The following is a 23,036-nucleotide window of genomic DNA, read 5'->3' on the forward strand; positions in this document are numbered from 1 at the left end:
GTGTTCACTGTCATTGCCTTTATTTGACCGGGTGAGGCCCACTGTGCCATTAGCTCTCATTCAGAGGTGTCCTGGCCACGGATGAAAACTAAGCGGGTGGTCATCGCGTGGACACTTACAGCAGCCGAATACTGTTGAACGCGTGATGGTGTTGATTCGAAATGCGTTGGGGGAAAAACCGGAGGACCCGGAGGAAAATCCGCGCAGTGAACACGGGAAGAGAGACGCGCAGACTCCAAATATACAGCAGCAGGCGTCAGGGTCGCGATCGAAGCCACGACCTCCTGTACACCAGGCGAGGTAGTTAACATCTCCTAGCCACACGCAAACTCCAAATATACAGCAGGCGTGAGGGTCGGGATCGAACCCACGACCTCCTGTATACCAGGCGAGGTAGTTAACATCTCCTAGCCACACGCAAACTCCAAATATACAGCAGGCGTGAGGGTCGGGATCGAACCCACGACCTCCTGTATACCAGGCGAGGTAGTTAACATCTCATAGCCACCACCGTGCCCCATTAAACCCGCATCCCCCAATTCCCCTGTTGCGCCGGACCGAGATTGACCGAGGTTGACCGTGATAGACCGAGGTTGACCGAGGTTGACTGTGGTTGACCGAGGTTGACCGAGGTAGACCGAGGTTGACCGTGGTTGACCGAGGTTGACCGAGATAGACCGAGGTAGACCGAGATAGACCAAGGTTGACCAAGGTTGACCGAGGTTGACCGAGGTTGACCGAGATAGACCGAGGTTGACCGTGATAGACCGAGGTTGACCGAGGTTGACCGTGATAGACCGAGGTTGACTGAGGGTGACCGAGGTTGACCGAGGTTGACCGAGATAGACCGAGGTTGACCGTGATAGACCGAGGTTGACCGAGGTTGACCGTGATAGACCAAGGTTGACTGAGGGTGACCGTGGTTGACTGTGGCTGACTGTGGCTAACTGTGGTTGACTGTGGCTGACTGTGGTTGACTGTGGCTGACTGTGGCTAACTGTGGTTGACTGTGGCTGACTGTGGTTGACTGTGGCTGACCGTGGTTGACTGTGGCTGATCGTGGCTGACTGTAGCTGAATGTGGTTGACTGTGGCTGACTGTGGTTGACTGAGGGTGACTGTTGTTGACTGTGGCTGACTGTGGTTGACTGTGGTTGACTGTGGCTGACTGTGGTTGACTGTGGCTGACCGTGGTTGACCGTGGCTGACCGTGGCTGACTGTGGCTGAATGTGGTTGACTGTGGTTGACTGAGGGTGACTGTAGCTGACTGAGGGTGACCGTGGTTGACTGAGGGCGACTGTGGTTGACTGAGGGTGACTGTGGTTGCCCGAGTGACAAGGAAACTTTAGAGCTCATCGGATTCCTCCTCCAGAGTAGACAACGATGACAACAACGATCGCACACACACACGTACTCACGTACACACACACACACATACAACAACAACAACCGCCATTCGCCACTAAGTGGCGGTGACGTCACCACGACGCTTGTGCCAGGCTATGTGCACCCTGAGGCCACGTGAAGTGTCGAACGCCCGCTGGCAGGAGGTCACGGGGCAGACCCAGGTGCCACGGGTCGACTGACTGAGATGACTGGCTGATGCACCACCTGTGCCCCCTACTGTGCCAACCTGCTGTGCTTTAGCCACCCGGCGCTCCGCTCGTTGTTCTGAGCGTCGCTCCTCCGTCCTCCGTTGTTGTTGGAGGGCGACTGCCTCCAACTGCCCAGTAGCATCCTTCACGAGCCTCCTCCACAGAGGCCGATCTTGACACCGCTGGTACCAGTCATCGGCAAGTCCACTCAGCTCCACGTCCTCCTGTACCACATCACTCCATCTCTTCTCTAGCCCGTGCCGCGCCCGCTTAGCCCCCTCAATCCGGCCAAACAAAAGCTGTTTCGGCATGCGGTGGCTGGGCATGCGGGCTACATGACCCAGCCATCGCAGCCTTGCCTGCCGGAGGAGCTCACCGATGGGACCTTGCCCAGATCTTTCAAGGATTTGTGAGCTCCTCACACAGGCAGGTGCTTAGTTTTGGTGGGGCTGATGGTAAGGCCCCACCTCTTAGTGGCACGCTCCAGTCTCAGCAGCAGCGTCTCCAACTCCTCCTCTGACTGAGCAGCTATTACCAAATCATCATCATACATAACGTGGTTGAGCAATAGGGAGCCATCCCTTGACCGCACCCGGGCATCGATTAACCTCCCATTATATCTACCATATGAAGATTCCCCCGGTACAGCTATTGAAGGCTTCACGAACTACGTGGTCAAAATAGATGTTAAATAATGTGGGAGCCAGAGGACATCCCTGTCGCACCCCAAGGAGTACAGGGAATGGCTCTGACTCCCGGCCACGTAGTCTTACCCGGGCCCGCTCACCATCATGAATGTCCTTAATGATCGTGAGCAGAGGGTCAGGTACTCCAAAAGCACGAAGAACGACCCAGAGCCCAGGCCTACTGATGGTATCATAGGCCTTGACCAGGTCAATAAAGCAGAGATGTAGGTCTTGTTGGAATTCCCTACACCTCTGCTGTAGCAGACGGACAGAAAATATGGCATCTGTGCAGGACCGCCCTTTCCTGAAACCGCATTGGGGCTCCGCAAGCCTCTCCTCAGCGTGCCTGGCAAGGCGATGCTGAATAATCCTTGCCAGGACCTCTCCCGGCACACTGAGGAGTGAGATGCCCCTGTAGTTGTTACAGTCTGTGCGGTCCCCCTTCTTAAAGAGGGGGACCACCAGGCCATCCTTCCAATCCTGCGGAACCCGTCCAGCGGCCCAGACCGTTGTTATGATGTCATATAGGGCAGTCTGTGCACAAACGCCACCCTCCCTCAGCATTTTGCTTGGGAGATCATCTCTGCCCGCTGCCTTTCCTGGTCTCAGACTCCGGATCGCCTTCAGTACTTCCTCAACAGATGGCACCTCAGCCAGCCACTCACAGGGGGTGACTTCTTCCAATATTTGAGGCACCACAGCCTCAGCAGGGTCATCCTCACTTTGTGCCACGATGTTTTCCTGGCTGAGGGATTTTCCCTCCCCCAGGACCTCACAGAAATGCTCAGCAAATCTGCAAACCTGTTCCTGGGGGTCGGAGATTGGATCACCGTTTTTTCCCCTAATGATGGTAATAGGTGTGGCGCTGCAGGTTACTTTTTTGATGGAGTTAAATAGAGATTTGTGATCGCGGGCCACTGAGGCAGACTCCATCTCCTCAGCAACCCGCGACCACCACCCATCCTTGCAGCGCCTCACAGCTCTCCGAACCTCCGAGCGAAGGCTGCGGTAAGCCTCCTCATTCTCTGACGTGGGATTCTGTAGCCGATGACAGTGGGCCTGTCGCTTTTTCTCAACCATCCTGAACACCTCCTCTGTCAGCCAGGGTCTCTGGGGAGGTCTGGACCGCGTACCCAAAGCAGCCATTGCAGCTGCATGAGTCACAGTCCTAAACTCGCCCATTTACCCTCGACATCAGGAGGAGTCGGGGACGATGCCAATCCCAGCCGCAAGCGATGATGAAATTCTCGCTTGCAAATCAGATAACTGAGACCAGGCCACTTTAGGTCGGAATGGGGTCCTGGGTGTACACCCACCACCGGAGTGGAAGAATGGCAGGCGCATCTTACAGATGACTAGTCGATGGTCAGAGGGCAGATCAGCTCCACGGTAGGTCCTGGTGTCAAGGACATAGGCTCGCATCCGCTGGTCCGTCACTATGTAGTCCAGCAGATGTTCTTGCTTGGACCCGGCATGCATCCATGATGTTGTGTGGATGCGCCGATGCCGGAACAGCGTGTTGGTAATTACAAGCCCATGGGCTGCACAAAAATCTAGCAGCCTTGTACCGTTGTTATTGAGCTGATCTTGCCCATGCCCTCCAATCACTCCAGACCAGGTGCCAGTATCATGACCAACTCGGGCATTAAAGTCACCCAACATGATGACTCTACCCGAGGGGCCACTTTAGCGAGCACCTGTGACAGGAGGTCATAGAAGGCATCTGACTCATCGGCTTTGCCTGCATCCCTCCACGGATGTTCATCTTCGGTGGAGGCATAAGTAACCACGACCACCATTCTTCGCCTCCGGTTGATGGGAAGGCGAGCCCAAAGTAGCGTGGGGCTTACAGCTTCCCACACCTCACCGCCACGCTCCCACGCCCCCTTCATTCTTTTGTTCAAAAGAAGAGCCACACCCTGTTGTTTAGCAGTCTGCTGCCCCGAGTAGAGGACTGTCCAACCCTCATGGTGGCAGGAGCCAGAGCCGGTCCACCGGACCTCCTGAATGCCGCATAGATCCAGGCGGTACCGGTCCAGCTCCCGACAGAGGAGTGGCAGCCTCTCCTCCGCAGTGAGCGTTCGAACATTCCACGTGGCCACCCGTAGAGGCTTTTCGTTGTTTCTGGAGGAGCCCCGAGGGTGGATATTCAATCTCCTGGCTCCGCCAATTGGGGTTTGGCCAGGAGACGTCATAGACGCCTGGCCCCCCGGGGCCTCCGGCACAAGCTTATTAGTTATATATTTCAGTTTAACTCGTGGTTTCGTGGTAATTAATTGAAGGTGGAGGGGTTACCAGCCCCTCGCACCCGTCCAGAGCCCCCGTTTACCCCCTCACTCACGTACACATACACACGTACTCACGTACACACACACGTACTCACGTACACACACACACGTACTCACATACACACACACGTACTCAGGTACACACACACTCACACACGTACTCACGTACACACACACTCACAAACGTACTCACGTACACACACACACACGTACTCACATACACACACACTCACACACGTACTCACGTACACACACACACGTACACACACACTCACGTACACACATACACGTACTCACGTACACACACACACACGGACACACACACTCACGTACACACATACGTACTCACACACACACACACTGACGTACACACACACGTACACACACACACACACACGTACTCACGTACACACACTCACGTACACACACACGTACTCACGTACACACACACGTACTCACGTACACACACACACACGTACACACACACGTACACACACACACGTACACACACACACGTGAACACACACACACCTACACACACACACGTACTCACATACACACACACTCACACACGTACTCACGTACACACACACATGTACTCACGTACACACACACTCACGTACACACACACGTACTCACGTACACACACACGTACACACACACACGGACACACACACTCACGTACACACACACGTACTCACACACACACACACACTGACGTACACACACACACGTACTCATGTACACACACGTACACACACACACGTACACACACACGTACACACACACACACACACGTGCACACACACACACACCTACACACACACACGTACTCACGTACACACACACACGTACTCACGTACACACACTCACGTACACACACACACGTACACACACACACACACGTACTCACGTACACACACTCACGTACACACACACACGTACTCACGTACACACACACACGTACACACACACACGGACACACACACTCACGTACACACACACGTACTCACGTACACACACACACGTACTCATGTACACACACGTACACACACACGTACACACACACGTACACACACACACATACACACACACACGTGCACACACACACACCTACACACACACACGTACTCACGTACACACACACACGTACTCAGGTACACACACACTCACACACGTACTCACGTACACACACACTCACACACGTACTCACGTACACACACACACACGTACTCACATACACACACACTCACACACGTACTCACGTACACACACACACGTACTCACGTACACACACACTCACACACACACACACACGTACTCACGTACACACACACACACGTACACACACACACGGACACACACACTCACGTACACACACACGTACTCACACACACACTGACGTACACACACACGTACACACACACACGTACTCACGTACACACACTCACGTACACACACACACGTACTCACGTACACACACACACACATGTACACACACACGGACACACACACTCACGTACACACACACGTACTCACGTACACACACACACGTACTCACGTACACACACACACGTACTCATGTACACACACGTACACACACACACGTACACACACACGTACACACACACACGTACACACACACGTGCACACACACACACACCTACACACACACACGTACTCACGTACACACACACACGTACTCACGTACACACACTCACGTACACACACACACGTACTCACGTACACACACACACACGTACTCACGTACACACACACACGTACTCACACACACACACGTACTCACGTACACACACTCACGTACACACACACGTACTCACGTACACACACTCACGTACACACGTACACACACACTCACGTACACACACATACACACACACGTACACACACACACGTACACACACACACGTACACACACACACGTACTCACGTACACACACGTACACACACACACACGTACACACACACACGTACACACACTCACGTCGCTTCGCTGAACGCGAACATCTCCACGTCGCTGGCCCCGTCGCTCGAGCAAACGACTGCGGCGGACAACGCGGGGGGGGGGGGGGCAGACAGTGACGTCAACAGGGGGGGCAGACAGTGACGTCAACAGGGCAACGCGGGGGGGGGGGGGGCAGACAGTGACGTCAACAGGGCAAAGATCACTCGCGGGGCCTGGAAGACAATGATGGGCATGGTGCTGCTGTGTACTGTGTGTACTGTGTGTGTACTGTGTGTGTGTGTGTGTACTGTGTGTGTGTACTGTGTGTACTGTGTACCGTGTGTGCACTGTGTGTGTGTGTACTGTGTGTACTGTCTGTGTGTACTGTGTGTGCGTGTGTGTGTACTGTGTGTGTGTGTACTGTGTGTACTGTGTACCGTGTGTGTACTGTGTGTGTGTGTACTGTGTGTACTGTGTGTGTGTACTGAGTGTGTACTGTGTACCGTGTGTGTACTAATGTGTGTGTGTACTGTGTGTGTACTGTGTGTGTGAACTGTGTGTGAACTGGGTGTGTACTGTGTGTGTACTGTGTGTGTACCGTGTGTATAATGTGTGTGTACTGTGTGTGTGTACTGTGTGTACTGTGTGTGTGTGTGTACTGTGTGTGTGTACTGTGTGTGTACTGTGTCCTGTGTACCGTGTGTGTACTGTGTGTGTACTGTGTGTACTGTGTGTGTACTGTGTGTGTGTGTACTGTGTACTGTGTGTACTGTGTGTGTGTGTACCGTGTGTGTACTGTGTGTGTACTGTGTGTACTGTGTGTGTACTGTATGTGTGTACTGTCTGTGTGTACTGTGTGTGCGTGTGTGTGTACTGTGTGTGTGTACTGTGTGTACTGTGTACCGTGTGTGTACTGTGTGTGTGTGTACTGTGTGTACTGTGTGTGTGTACTGAGTGTGTACTGTGTACCGTGTGTGTACTAATGTGTGTGTGTACTGTGTGTGTACTGTGTGTGTGAACTGTGTGTGAACTGGGTGTGTACTGTGTGTGTGTACTGTGTGTGTACTGTGTGTGTACTGTGTGTATAATGTGTGTGTACTGTGTGTGTGTACTGTGTGTACTGTGTGTGTGTGTACTGTGTGTGTGTACTGTGTGTGTACTGTGTCCTGTGTACCGTGTGTGTACTGTGTGTGTGTGTACTGTGTGTACTGTGTGTACTGTGTGTGTACTGTGTACTGTGTGTACTGTGTGTGTGTGTGTACCGTGTGTGTACTGTGTGTGTGTACTGTGTGTACTGTGTGTGTACTGTATGTGTGTGTGTGTGTACAGTGTGTACTGTGTACCGTGTGTGTACCGTGTGTGTATTGTGTACCGTGTGTGTACTAATGTGTGTACTGTGTGTGTACTGTGTGTGTGTACTGTGTACTGTGTGGGTGTACTGTGTGTGTGTACTGGGTGTATACTGTGTGTACTGTGTGTGTGTACTGTGTGTATACTGTGTGTGTACTGTGTGTGCGTACTGTGTACCATGTGTGTACTGTGTGTGTGTACTGTGTGTGTGTACTGTGTGTGTGTGTGTACTGTGTGTGTACTGTGTGTACTGTGTACCGTGTGTGTACTGTGTGTGTGTACTGTGTGTGTGAACTGTGTGTGAACTGGGTGTGTACTGTGTGTGTGTACTGTGTACTGTGTGTGTGTACTGTGTGTGTACTGTGTGTATACTGTGTGTGTACTGTGTGTACTGTGTGTGTGTGTGTACTGTGTGTGTATGTACTGTGTGTGTATGTACTGTGTGTGTATACTGTGTGTGTACTGTGTACCGTGTGTGTGTACTGTGTGTGTGTACTGTGTGTGTACTGTGTGTGTGTACTGTGTGTGTGTGTGCTGTGTGTGTACTGTGTCCTGTGTACCGTGTGTGTACTGTGTGTGTGTGTACTGTGTGTACTGTGTGTGTACTGTGTGTGTGTGTACTGTGTACTGTGTGTACTGTGTACCGTGTGTGTACTGTGTGTGTGTACTGTGTGTACTGTGTGTGTGTACTGTGTGTGTGTACTGTGTGTGTGTACTGTGTGTACTGTGTACCGTGTGTGTACCGTGTGTGTACTGTGTACCATGTGTGTACTAATGTGTGTGAGCACTGTGTGTGTACTGTGTGTGTACTGTGTGGGTGTACTGTGTGTGTGTACTGTGTATACTGTGTGTGTACTGTGTGTGTACTGTGTGTACTGTGTGTGTGTACTGTGTGTATGTACTGTGTGTGTGTGTGTACTGTGTGTGTATACTGTGTGTGTACTGTGTGTGTGTACTGTGTACCGTGTGTGTACTGTGTGTGTGTACCTTGTGTGTGTACTGTGTGTGTGAAATGTGTGTGTACTGTGTGTGTGTACTGTGTGCGTGTGTGTACTGTGTGCGTGTGTGTACTGTGTGTGTGTACTGTGTGTGTAATGTGTGTACTGTGTGTGTGTACTGTGTGTGTACTGTGTGTGTACTGTGTGTGTGTACTGTGTACTGTGTACCGTGTGTACTGTGTGTGTGTGTACTGTGTGTACTGTGTGTGTGTACTGTGTGTACTGTGTACCGTGTGTGTACTGTGTGTGTGTGTACTGTGTGTACTGTCTGTGTGTACTGTGTGTGCGTGTGTGTGTACTGTGTGTGTGTGTACTGTGTGTACTGTGTACCGTGTGTGTACTGTGTGTGTGTGTGTACTGTGTGTACTGTGTGTGTACTGAGTGTGTACTGTGTACCGTGTGTGTACTAATGTGTGTGTGTACTGTGTGTGTACTGTGTGTGTGAACTGTGTGTGAACTGGGTGTGTACTGTGTGTGTACTGTGTGTGTACTGTGTGTGTGTGTACTGTGTGTACTGTGTGTGTGTGTACCGTGTGTGTACTGTGTGTGTACTGTGTGTACTGTGTGTGTACTGTATGTGTGTACTGTCTGTGTGTACTGTGTGTGCGTGTGTGTGTACTGTGTGTGTGTACTGTGTGTACTGTGTACCGTGTGTGTACTGTGTGTGTGTGTACTGTGTGTACTGTGTGTGTGTACTGAGTGTGTACTGTGTACCGTGTGTGTACTAATGTGTGTGTGTACTGTGTGTGTACTGTGTGTGTGAACTGTGTGTGAACTGGGTGTGTACTGTGTGTGTGTACTGTGTGTGTACTGTGTGTGTACTGTGTGTATAATGTGTGTGTACTGTGTGTGTGTACTGTGTGTACTGTGTGTGTGTGTACTGTGTGTGTGTACTGTGTGTGTACTGTGTCCTGTGTACCGTGTGTGTACTGTGTGTGTGTGTGTACTGTGTGTACTGTGTGTACTGTGTGTGTACTGTGTACTGTGTGTACTGTGTGTGTGTGTACCGTGTGTGTACTGTGTGTGTGTACTGTGTGTACTGTGTGTGTACTGTATGTGTGTGTGTGTACTGTGTGTACTGTGTACCGTGTGTGTACCGTGTGTGTACTGTGTACCGTGTGTATACTAATGTGTGTACTGTGTGTGTACTGTGTGTGTGTACTGTGTACTGTGTGGGTGTACTGTGTGTGTGTACTGGGTGTATACTGTGTGTGTACTGTGTGTGTGTACTGTGTGTATACTGTGTGTGTACTGTGTGTGCGTACTGTGTACCATGTGTGTACTGTGTGTGTGTACTGTGTGTGTGTACTGTGTGTGTGTGTGTACTGTGTGTATACTGTGTGTGTACTGTGTGTGTATGTGTACTGTGTGTGTATGTACTGTGTGTGTATGTACTGTGTGTGTATACTGTGTGTGTACTGTGTACCGTGTGTGTGTACTGTGTGTGTGTACTGTGTGTGTACTGTGTGTGTGTACTGTGTGTGTGTGTGTGCTGTGTGTGTACTGTGTCCTATGTACCGTGTGTGTACTGTGTGTGTGTGTGTACTGTGTGTACTGTGTGTGTACTGTGTGTGTGTGTACTGTGTACTGTGTGTACTGTGTACCGTGTGTGTACTGTGTGTGTGTGTACTGTGTGTACTGTGTGTGTGTACTGTGTGTGTGTGTACTGTGTGTGTGTACTGTGTGTACTGTGTACCGTGTGTGTACCGTGTGTGTACTGTGTACCATGTGTGTACTAATGTGTGTGTGCACTGTGTGTGTACTGTGTGTGTGTACTGTGTACTGTGTGGGTGTACTGTGTGTGTGTACTGTGTATACTGTGTGTGTACTGTGTGTGTACTGTGTGTACTGTGTGTGTGTACTGTGTGTATGTACTGTGTGTGTGTGTACTGTGTGTGTATACTGTGTGTGTACTGTGTGTGTGTACTGTGTACCGTGTGTGTACTGTGTGTGTGTACCTTGTGTGTGTGTACCTTGTGTGTGTACTGTGTGTGTGAAATGTGTGTGTACTGTGTGTGTGTACTGTGTGTGTGTACTGTGTGCGTGTGTGTACTGTGTGCGTGTGTGTACTGTGTGTGTGTACTGTGTGTGTAATGTGTGTACTGTGTGTGTGTACTGTGTGTGTACTGTGTGTGTACTGTGTGTGTGTACTGTGTACTGTGTACCGTGTGTACTGTGTGTGTACTGTGTGTATACTGTGTGTGTACTGTGTGTGTACTGTGTGTGTGTGTGTACTGTGTGTATGTACTGTGTGTGTGTACTGTGTGTGTATATACTGTGTGTGTACTGTGTGTGCGTACTGTGTACCGTGTGTGTACTTTGTGTGTGTACTGTGTGTGTGTACTGTGTGTGTGTGTACTGTGTGTGTATGTACTGTGTGTGTATGTACTGTGTGTGTACTGTGTACCGTGTGTGTGTACTGTGTGTGTGTACTGTGTGTGTGTACTGTGTGTGTGAACTGTGTGTGTACTGTGTGTGTGTACTGTGTGTGTACTGTGTGTGTACTGTGTGTGTGTACTGTGTACTGTGTGTGTGTACTGTGTGTGTACTGTGTGTATACTGTGTGTGTACTGTGTGTGTACTGTGTGTACTGTGTGTGTGTGTGTACTGTGTGTATGTACTGTGTGTGTGTGTGTACTGTGTGTGTATGTACTGTGTGTGTATGTACTGTGTGTGTGTACTGTGTACCGTGTGTGTGTACTGTGTGTGTGTACTGTGTGTGTGTACTGTGTGTGTGAACTGTGTGTGTACTGTGTGTGTGTACTGTGTGTGTGTACTGTGTGTGTGTACTGTGTGTACTGTGTGTGTACTGTGTGCGTGTGTGTACTGTGTGTGTGTACTGTGTGTGTACTGTGTGTACTGTGTGTGTGTACTGTGTGTGTGTGCTGTGTGTGTACTGTGTACTGTGTGTACTGTGTACTGTGTGTACTGTGTGTACTGTGTACCGTGTGTGTACTGTGTGTGTGTGTACTGTGTGTACTGTGTGTGTGTACTGTGTGTACTGTGTACCGTGTGTGTACCGTGTGTGTACTGTGTACCATGTGTGTACTAATGTGTGTGCACTGTGTGTGTACTGTGTGTGTGTACTGTGTACTGTGTGGGTGTACTGTGTGTGTGTACTGTGTGTATACTGTGTGTGTACTGTGTGTGTACTGTGTGTACTGTGTGTGTGTACTGTGTGTATGTACTGTGTGTGTACTGTGTGTATACTGTGTGTGTACTGTGTGTGCGTACTGTGTACCGTGTGTGTACTGTGTGTGTGTACTGTGTGTGTGTACTGTGTGAAATGTGTGTGTACTGTGTGTGTGTACTGTGTGTGTGTACTGTGTGCGTGTGTGTACTGTGTGCGCGTGTGTACTGTGTGTGTGTACTGTGTGTATACTGTGTGTGTACTGTGTGTGCGTACTGTGTACCATGTGTGTACTGTGTGTGTGTACTGTGTGTGTGTACTGTGTGTGTGTGTGTACTGTGTGTGTACTGTGTGTACTGTGTACCGTGTGTGTACTGTGTGTGTGTACTGTGTGTGTGAACTGTGTGTGAACTGGGTGTGTACTGTGTGTGTACTGTGTACTGTGTGTGTGTACTGTGTGTGTACTGTGTGTATACTGTGTGTGTACTGTGTGTGTGTGTGTACTGTGTGTGTATGTACTGTGTGTGTATGTACTGTGTGTGTATACTGTGTGTGTACTGTGTACCGTGTGTGTGTACTGTGTGTGTGTACTGTGTGTGTACTGTGTGTGTGTACTGTGTGTGTGTGTGCTGTGTGTGTACTGTGTCCTGTGTACCGTGTGTGTACTGTGTGTGTGTGTGTGTGTACTGTGTGTACTGTGTGTGTACTGTGTGTGTGTGTACTGTGTACTGTGTGTACTGTGTACCGTGTGTGTACTGTGTGTGTGTGTACTGTGTGTACTGTGTGTGTGTACTGTGTGTGTGTGTACTGTGTGTGTGTACTGTGTGTACTGTGTACCGTGTGTGTACCGTGTGTGTACTGTGTACCATGTGTGTACTAATGTGTGTGTGCACTGTGTGTGTACTGTGTGTGTGTACTGTGTACTGTGTGGGTGTACTGTGTGTGTGTACTGTGTATACTGTGTGTGTACTGTGTGTGTACTGTGTGTACTGTGTGTGTGTACTGTGTGTATGTACTGTGTGTGTGTGTGTACTGTGTGTGTATACTGTGTGTGTACTGTGTGTGTGTACTGTGTACCGTGTGTGTACTGTGTGTGTGTACCTTGTGTGTGTACTGTGTGTGTGAAATGTGTGTGTACTGTGTGTGTGTACTGTGTGTGTGTACTGTGTGCATGTGTGTACTGTGTGCGTGTGTGTACTGTGTGTGTGTACTGTGTGTGTAATGTGTGTACTGTGTGTGTGTACTGTGTGTGTACTGTGTGTGTACTGTGTGTGTGTACTGTGTACTGTGTACCGTGTGTACTGTGTGTGTACTGTGTGTATACTGTGTGTGTACTGTGTGTGTACTGTGTGTACTGTGTGTGTGTGTGTGTACTGTGTGTATGTACTGTGTGTGTGTACTGTGTGTGTATATACTGTGTGTGTACTGTGTGTGCGTACTGTGTACCGTGTGTGTACTTTGTGTGTGTACTGTGTGTGTGTACTGTGTGTGTGTGTACTGTGTGTGTATGTACTGTGTGTGTATGTACTGTGTGTGTACTGTGTGTACTGTGTGTGTGTGTGTACTGTGTGTATGTACTGTGTGTGTGTGTGTACTGTGTGTGTATGTACTGTGTGTGTATGTACTGTGTGTGTACTGTGTACCGTGTGTGTGTACTGTGTGTGTGTACTGTGTGTGTGTACTGTGTGTGTGAACTGTGTGTGTACTGTGTGTGTGTACTGTGTGTGTGTACTGTGTGTGTGTACTGTGTGTACTGTGTGTGTACTGTGTGCGTGTGTGTACTGTGTGTGTGTACTGTGTGTGTACTGTGTGTACTGTGTGTGTGTACTGTGTGTGTGTGCTGTGTGTGTACTGTGTACTGTGTGTACTGTGTACTGTGTGTACTGTGTGTACTGTGTACCGTGTGTGTACTGTGTGTGTGTGTACTGTGTGTACTGTGTGTGTGTACTGTGTGTACTGTGTACCGTGTGTGTACCGTGTGTGTACTGTGTACCATGTGTGTACTAATGTGTGTGCACTGTGTGTGTACTGTGTGTGTGTACTGTGTACTGTGTGGGTGTACTGTGTGTGTGTACTGTGTGTATACTGTGTGTGTACTGTGTGTGTACTGTGTGTACTGTGTGTGTGTACTGTGTGTATGTACTGTGTGTGTACTGTGTGTATACTGTGTGTGTACTGTGTGTGCGTACTGTGTACCGTGTGTGTACTGTGTGTGTGTACTGTGTGTGTGTACTGTGTGAAATGTGTGTGTACTGTGTGTGTGTACTGTGTGTGTGTACTGTGTGCGTGTGTGTACTGTGTGCGCGTGTGTACTGTGTGTGTGTACTGTGTGTATACTGTGTGTGTACTGTGTGTGCGTACTGTGTACCATGTGTGTACTGTGTGTGTGTACTGTGTGTGTGTACTGTGTGTGTGTGTGTACTGTGTGTGTACTGTGTGTACTGTGTACCGTGTGTGTACTGTGTGTGTGTACTGTGTGTGTGAACTGTGTGTGAACTGGGTGTGTACTGTGTGTGTACTGTGTACTGTGTGTGTGTACTGTGTGTGTACTGTGTGTATACTGTGTGTGTACTGTGTGTGTGTGTGTACTGTGTGTGTATGTACTGTGTGTGTATGTACTGTGTGTGTATACTGTGTGTGTACTGTGTACCGTGTGTGTGTACTGTGTGTGTGTACTGTGTGTGTACTGTGTGTGTGTACTGTGTGTGTGTGTGCTGTGTGTGTACTGTGTCCTGTGTACCGTGTGTGTACTGTGTGTGTGTGTGTGTGTACTGTGTGTACTGTGTGTGTACTGTGTGTGTGTGTACTGTGTACTGTGTGTACTGTGTACCGTGTGTGTACTGTGTGTGTGTGTACTGTGTGTACTGTGTGTGTGTACTGTGTGTGTGTGTACTGTGTGTGTGTACTGTGTGTACTGTGTACCGTGTGTGTACCGTGTGTGTACTGTGTACCATGTGTGTACTAATGTGTGTGTGCACTGTGTGTGTACTGTGTGTGTGTACTGTGTACTGTGTGGGTGTACTGTGTGTGTGTACTGTGTATACTGTGTGTGTACTGTGTGTGTACTGTGTGTACTGTGTGTGTGTACTGTGTGTATGTACTGTGTGTGTGTGTGTACTGTGTGTGTATACTGTGTGTGTACTGTGTGTGTGTACTGTGTACCGTGTGTGTACTGTGTGTGTGTACCTTGTGTGTGTACTGTGTGTGTGAAATGTGTGTGTACTGTGTGTGTGTACTGTGTGTGTGTACTGTGTGCATGTGTGTACTGTGTGCGTGTGTGTACTGTGTGTGTGTACTGTGTGTGTAATGTGTGTACTGTGTGTGTGTACTGTGTGTGTACTGTGTGTGTACTGTGTGTGTGTACTGTGTACTGTGTACCGTGTGTACTGTGTGTGTACTGTGTGTATACTGTGTGTGTACTGTGTGTGTACTGTGTGTACTGTGTGTGTGTGTGTGTACTGTGTGTATGTACTGTGTGTGTGTACTGTGTGTGTATATACTGTGTGTGTACTGTGTGTGCGTACTGTGTACCGTGTGTGTACTTTGTGTGTGTACTGTGTGTGTGTACTGTGTGTGTGTGTACTGTGTGTGTATGTACTGTGTGTGTATGTACTGTGTGTGTACTGTGTACCGTGTGTGTGTACTGTGTGTGTGTACTGTGTGTGTGTACTGTGTGTGTGAACTGTGTGTACTGTGTGTGTGTACTGTGTGTGTACTGTGTGTGTACTGTGTGTGTGTACTGTGTGTGTGTACTGTGTGTGTACTGTGTGTGTACTGTGTGTACTGTGTGTGTGTGTGTGTACTGTGTGTATGTACTGTGTGTGTGTACTGTGTGTGTATATACTGTGTGTGTACTGTGTGTGCGTACTGTGTACCGTGTGTGTACTTTGTGTGTGTACTGTGTGTGTGTACTGTGTGTGTGTGTGTACTGTGTGTGTATGTACTGTGTGTGTATGTACTGTGTGTGTACTGTGTACCGTGTGTGTGTACTGTGTGTGTGTACTGTGTGTGTACTGTGTGTGTGAACTGTGTGTGTACTGTGTGTGTGTGCTGTGTGTGTACTGTGTACTGTGTGTACTGTGTACTGTGTGTACTGTGTGTACTGTGTACCGTGTGTGTACTGTGTGTGTGTACTGTGTGTACTGTGTGTGTGTACTGTGTGTACTGTGTACCGTGTGTGTACCGTGTGTGTACTGTGTACCATGTGTGTACTAATGTGTGTGTGCACTGTGTGTGTACTGTGTGTGTGTACTGTGTACTGTGTGGGTGTACTGTGTGTGTGTACTGTGTATACTGTGTGTGTACTGTGTGTGTACTGTGTGTACTGTGTGTGTGTACTGTGTGTATGTACTGTGTGTGTGTGTGTACTGTGTGTGTATACTGTGTGTGTACTGTGTGTGTGTACTGTGTACCGTGTGTGTACTGTGTGTGTGTACCTTGTGTGTGTACTGTGTGTGTGAAATGTGTGTGTACTGTGTGTGTGTACTGTGTGTGTGTACTGTGTGCATGTGTGTACTGTGTGCGTGTGTGTACTGTGTGTGTGTACTGTGTGTGTAATGTGTGTACTGTGTGTGTGTACTGTGTGTGTACTGTGTGTGTACTGTGTGTGTGTACTGTGTACTGTGTACCGTGTGTACTGTGTGTGTACTGTGTGTATACTGTGTGTGTACTGTGTGTGTACTGTGTGTACTGTGTGTGTGTGTGTGTACTGTGTGTATGTACTGTGTGTGTGTACTGTGTGTGTATATACTGTGTGTGTACTGTGTGTGCGTACTGTGTACCGTGTGTGTACTTTGTGTGTGTACTGTGTGTGTGTACTGTGTGTGTGTGTACTGTGTGTGTATGTACTGTGTGTGTATGTACTGTGTGTGTACTGTGTACCGTGTGTGTGTACTGTGTGTGTGTACTGTGTGTGTGTACTGTGTGTGTGAACTGTGTGTACTGTGTGTGTGTACTGTGTGTGTACTGTGTGTGTACTGTGTGTGTGTACTGTGTGTGTGTACTGTGTGTGTACTGTGTGTGTACTGTGTGTACTGTGTGTGTGTGTGTGTACTGTGTGTATGTACTGTGTGTGTGTACTGTGTGTGTATATACTGTGTGTGTACTGTGTGTGCGTACTGTGTACCGTGTGTGTACTTTGTGTGTGTACTGTGTGTGTGTACTGTGTGTGTGTGTGTACTGTGTGTGTATGTACTGTGTGTGTATGTACTGTGTGTGTACTGTGTACCGTGTGTGTGTACTGTGTGTGTGTACTGTGTGTGTACTGTGTGTGTGAACTGTGTGTGTACTGTGTGTGTGTACTGTGTGTGTGTACTGTGTGTACTGTGTGTGTACTGTGTGCGTGTGTGTACTGTGTGTGTGTACTGTGTGTACTGTGTGTGTGTACTGTGTGTGTGTGCTGTGTGTGTACTGTGTACTGTGTGTACTGTGTACTGTGTGTACTGTGTGTACTGTGTACCGTGTGTGTACTGTGTGTGTGTACTGTGTGTACTGTGTGTGTGTACTGTGTGTACTGTGTACCGTGTGTGTACCGTGTGTGTACTGTGTACCATGTGTGTACTAATGTGTGTGTGCACTGTGTGTGTACTGTGTGTGTGTACTGTGTACTGTGTGGGTGTACTGTGTGTGTGTACTGTGTGTATACTGTGTGTGTACTGTGTGTACTGTGTGTACTGTGTGTGTGTACTGTGTGTATGTACTGTGTGTGTACTGTGTGTATACTGTGTGTGTACTGTGTGTGCGTACTGTGTACCGTGTGTGTACTGTGTGTGTGTACTGTGTGTGTGTACTGTGTGTGAAATGTGTGTGTACTGTGTGTGTGTACTGTGTGTGTGTACTGTGTGCGTGTGTGTACTGTGTGCGTGTGTGTACTGTGTGTGTGTACTGTGTGTGTAATGTGTGTACTGTGTGTGTGTACTGTGTGTGTACTGTGTGTGTGTACTGTGTGTGTACTGTGTGTGTGTACTGTGTACCGTGTGTACTATGTGTGTGTACTGTGTGTACTGTGTGTGTTGTACTGTGTGTGTGTACTGTGTGTACTGTGTACCGTGTGTGTACTGTGTGTGTACTGTGTGTACTGTGTGTACTATGTGTGTGTACTGTGTGTGTGTGTACTGTGTGTGTGTGTGTACTGTGTACCGTGTGTGTACTGTGTGTGTACTGTGTACCGTGTGTGTACTGTGTGTGTACTGTGTGTGTACTGTGTGTGTACTGTGTGTATACTGTGTGTGTACTGTGTGTATGTACTGTGTGTGTGTACTGTGTGTGTATATACTGTGTGTGTACTGTGTGTGCGTACTGTGTACCGTGTGTGTACTTTGTGTGTGTACTGTGTGTGTGTACTGTGTGTGTGTACTGTGTGTGTGTACTGTGTGTGTACTGTGTGTGTGAACTGTGTGTGAATTGTGTGTGTACTGTGTGTGTGTACTGTGTGTGTGTACTGTGTACTGTGTGTGTGTACCGTGTGTGTACTGTGTGTACTGTGTGTGTATACTGTGTGTGTACTGTGTGTGTGTACTGTGTATGTACTGTGTGTATGTACTGTGTGTGTACTGTGTGTACTGTGTGTGCGTACTGTGTACTGTGTGTGTGTACTGTGTACTGTGTGTGTACTGTGTGTACTGCGTGTGTACTGCGTGTACTGTATCTCTGTGTGAGTCTATGGATCTCTGTGTGAGTCTGTGAGTCTCTGTGTGAGTCTGTGGGTCTCTGTGTGAGTCTGTGGCTCTCTGTGTGAGTCTGTGGTTCTCTGTGTGAGTCTATGGGTCTCTGTGTAATTCTATGTTTCTCTGTGTGAGCCTATGTGTCTATGTGTGAGTCTATGGGTCTCTGTGTGAGTCTATGGGTCTCTGTGTGAGTCTATGGGTTTTTGTGTGAGTCTGTGGGTCTCTGTGTGAGTCTATAGGTCTCTGTGTAATTCTATGTGGCTCTGTGTGAGTCTATGTGTCTATGTGTGAGTCTGTGGGTCTCTGTGTGAGTCTATGGGTCTCTGTGTGGGTCTCTGTGTGAGTATGGATCTTTGTGTGAGTCTGTGAGTCTCTGTGTGAGTCTATGTGTCTCTGTGTGAGTCTATGTGTCTGTGTGAGTCTATGTGTCTATGTGTGAGTCTTTGGGTCTCTGTGTGAGTCTATGGGTCTCTGTGTGAGTGTATGGGTCTCTGTGTGAGTCTGCGGGTCTCTAAGTGAGTCTGTGGGTCTCTGTGTGAGTCTGTGGGTCTCTGTGTGAGTCTGTGAGTCTCTGTGTGAGTCTATGGGTCCCTGTGTGAGTCTATGGGTCTCTGTGTGAGTCTGTGGGTCTCTGTGTGAGTCTGTGGGTCTCTGTGTGAGTGTATGGGTCTCTGTGTGAGTGTATGGGTCTCTGTGTGAGTCTATGGGTCTCTGTGTGAGTCCATGGGTCTGTGTGAGTCTGTGGGTCTCTGTGTGAATCTGTGGGTCTCTGTGTGAGTCTATGGGTCTCTGTGTGAATGTATGGGTCTCTGTGTGAGTCTGCAGGTCTCTAAGTGAGTCTGTGGGTCTCTGTGTGAGTCTGTGGGTCTCTGTGTGAGTCTGTGAGTCTCTGTGTGAGTCTATGGGTCCCTGTGTGAGTCTGTGGGTCTCTGTGTGAGTCTGTGGGTCTCTGTGTGAGTCTGTGGGTCTCTGTGTGAGTGTATGGGTCTCTGTGTGAGTGTATGGGTCTCTGTGTGAGTCTATGGGTCTCTGTGTGAGTCTATGGGTCTGTGTGAGTCTGTGGGTCTCTGTGTGAGTCTGTCTGTCTCTGTGTGAGTCTGCGGGTCTCTGAGTAAGTCTGTGGGTCTCTGTGTGAGTCTGTCTGTCTCTGAGTGAGTCTGCGGGTCTCTGAGTGAGTCTGTGAGTCTCTGTGTGAGTCTATGGGTCCCTGTGTGAGTCTGTGGGTCTCTGAGTGAGTCTGTGGGTCTCTATGTGAGTCTATGGGTCTCTGTGTGAGTCTGTGGGTCTCTATGTGAGTCTGTGGGTCTCTGTGTGAATCTGTGGGTCTCTGTGTGAGTCTGTGGGTCTCTGTGTGAGTCTGTATGTATGTTGAACTTCTATCGCACCGTACATAGCCAGCCATGCTAATTGGAGGTGCGGGGTGGGACAAGGAACTTCACACAAAACGCCGTTCTCGATTTAAAGGGGATAAGCTCCAGTGGCTTCCTAATGGGTGTTAGCGAATAGCACCCTCACCACCATCCTCACCACCACCCTCAACACCACCACACTCACCACCACACTCACCACTACCCTCACCACCACCCTCAACACCACCACCCTCAACACCACCACACTCACCACCACCCTCACCACCACCCTCACCACCACCCTCACCACCACCGTCACCACCACCACACTCACCACCACCCTCACCACCACCCTCAACACCACCACACTCACCACCACACTCACCACTACCCTCACCACCACCCTCAACACCACCACCCTCAACACCACCACCCTCACCACCACCCTCACCACCACCCTCAACACCACCACCCTCACTCACCACCCTCAACCCCTCACCACCACCCTCACTCACCACCCTCACCACCACCCTCACCACCACCACCACCCTCACCACCACCCTCACCACTACCACCCTCACTCACCACCCTCAACCCCTCACCACCACCCTCACCACCCTCACCACACTCACCACCACCCTCACCACCACCACCACCCTCACTCACCACACTCTCTCACCACCCTCTCTCACCACCCTCACCACACTCACCACACTCACCACCACACTCACCACCACCACTCTCACCACCACCCTCACCACCACCACCACCGCCCTCACCACCACCGCCGTCACCACCACCCTCACCACCACCCTCAACACCACCACCCTCAACACCACCCTCAACACCACCACACTCACCACCACCCACACCACCACCCTCACCACCACCCTCACCACCACCCTCAACACCACCACACTCACCACCACAACAACAACCGCCATTCGCCACTAAGTGGCGGTGACGTCACCACAATGCTTGTGCCAGGCTATGTGCACCCTGAGGCCACGTGAAGTGTCGAACGCCCGCTGGCAGGAGGTCACGGGGCAGACCCAGGTGCCACGGGTCGACTGACTGAGATGACTGGCTGATGCACCACCTGTGCCCCCTACTGTGCCAACCTGCTGTGCTTTAGTCACCCGGCGCTCCGCTCGTTGTTGTGAGCATCGCTCCTCCGCCCTCCGTTGTTGTTGGAGGGCGACTACCTCCAACTGCCCAGTAGCATCCTTCACGAGCCTCCTCCACAGAGGCCGATCTTGACACCGCTGGTACCAGTCATCGGCAAGTCCACTCAGCTCCACGTCCTCCTGTACTACATCACTCCATCTCTTCTCTAGCCCGTGCCACGCCCGCTTAGCCCCCTCAATCCGGCCGAACAAAAGCTGTTTCGGCATGCGTTGGCTGGGCATGCGGGCTACATGACCCAGCCATCGCAGCCTTGCCCGCCGGAGGAGCTCACCGATGGGACCTTGCCCAGATCTTTCAAGGATTTGTGAGCTGCTCACACAATCCAGTCTGGTTAAACCCAGGATGGATCGTAGGCAGGCCAGCCTAAATGTTTCTAACCGGCGAAGATGTTCCATTAGGGGGGTCCACGTTTCACCACCACACTCACCACCACCCTCACCACCACCCTCAACACCGCCACCCTCAACACCACCACCCTCACTACCACCCTCGCCACCACCCTCAACACCACCACACTCACCACCACCCTCACCACCACCCTCAACACCACCACCCTCAACACCACCCTCACCACCACCCTCAACACCACCACCCTCACTCACCACCCTCAACCCCTCACCACCACCCTCACTCACCACCCTCACCACACTTACCACCACCCTCACTCACCACCCTCACTCACCAACCTCTCTCACCACCCTCACCACACTCACCACACTCACCACCACCCTCACCACCACCGCCCTCACCACCACCGCCGTCACCACCACCCTCACCACCACCCTCAACACTACCGTCGTCACCACCACGTCACTCACCACCACCCTCACCACCACCACCCTCACCCCAGGTCACTCACCACCACCCTCACTCACCACCACCCTCACCACCACCCTCAACCCCTCACCACCACCCTCACCACCACCACCACCCTCACCCCAGATCACTCACCACAACCCTCACCACCACCCTCACCACCACCACCCTCACCACCACCCTCACCCCGGGTCACTCACCACAACCCTCACCACCACAACCCTCACCACCACAACCCTCACCACCACCCCAGGTCACTCACCACAACCCTCACCATCACAACCCTCACCACCACAACCCTCACCACCACCCCAGGTCACTCACCACAACCCTCACCACAACCCTCACCACCACAACCCTCACCACCACCCCAGGTCACTCACCACAACCCTCACCACAACCCTCACCACCACAACCCTCACCACCACCCCAGGTCACTCACCACAACCCTTACCACCACAACCCTCACCACCACAACCCTCACCACCACCCCAGGTCACTCACCACAACCCTCACCACCACAACCCTCACCACCACCCCAGGTCACTCACCACAACCCTCACCACCACAACCCTCACCACCACAACCCTCACCACCACCCCAGGTCACTCACCACAACCCTCACCACCACAACCCTCACCACCACAACCCTCACCACCACCCCAGGTCACTCACCACAACCCTCACCACCACAACCCTCACCACGACCCCAGATCACTCACCGCACTGCTCCTCTGCCGCCATCTTGCGGTAACGTCACGAACGGCGTCTCCATGGAGACTGCAGCCTCAAGCGATTCGATTCCTGACGCCATCAAATTCGGCGAGACTCGATCCAACAATCGACTTACATCCAATAACCGTGATTTCTAGTACAGACACGCGCGGATCGATTCTTGAATCAAATGTTCAATAACTCGCATCTATAAATCATAGAATCTATGACGAGTGGAATCGATACTGAGTGGAATCAACAAGGAGTGAATCTATAACCCGTAGAATCGTC

The 23,036-nt window shown here is 50.4% G+C and overlaps 1 protein-coding gene across 1 annotated transcript in view; it reads right to left on the bottom strand.

The window, feature by feature from the left end:
• Positions 1 to 22,804, bottom strand: part of LOC116938480 (ADP-ribosylation factor-like protein 2-binding protein) — a 307,932-nt gene extending 285,128 nt beyond the window's left edge. The window contains exons 1-2 of the mRNA XM_076061941.1: positions 22,754 to 22,804; positions 6,575 to 6,632 (exon numbers count right to left, since the gene is read on the bottom strand). Of these exons, the coding sequence (XP_075918056.1) occupies positions 6,575 to 6,632; positions 22,754 to 22,775 (80 nt within the window). The 5' untranslated portion in view covers positions 22,776 to 22,804. The remainder of the gene's footprint in view (positions 1 to 6,574; positions 6,633 to 22,753) is intronic.
• Positions 22,805 to 23,036: the final 232 nt, after the last annotated feature.

The sequence above is a fragment of the Petromyzon marinus genome, unplaced genomic scaffold (assembly GCF_048934315.1).
Source record: "Petromyzon marinus isolate PM22_M1 ecotype Great Lakes invasive population unplaced genomic scaffold, UKy_Petmar_22M1.pri1.0 PM_G_Scaffold_45, whole genome shotgun sequence".
NCBI classification, from domain to species: Eukaryota; Metazoa; Chordata; class Hyperoartia; order Petromyzontiformes; family Petromyzontidae; genus Petromyzon; species Petromyzon marinus.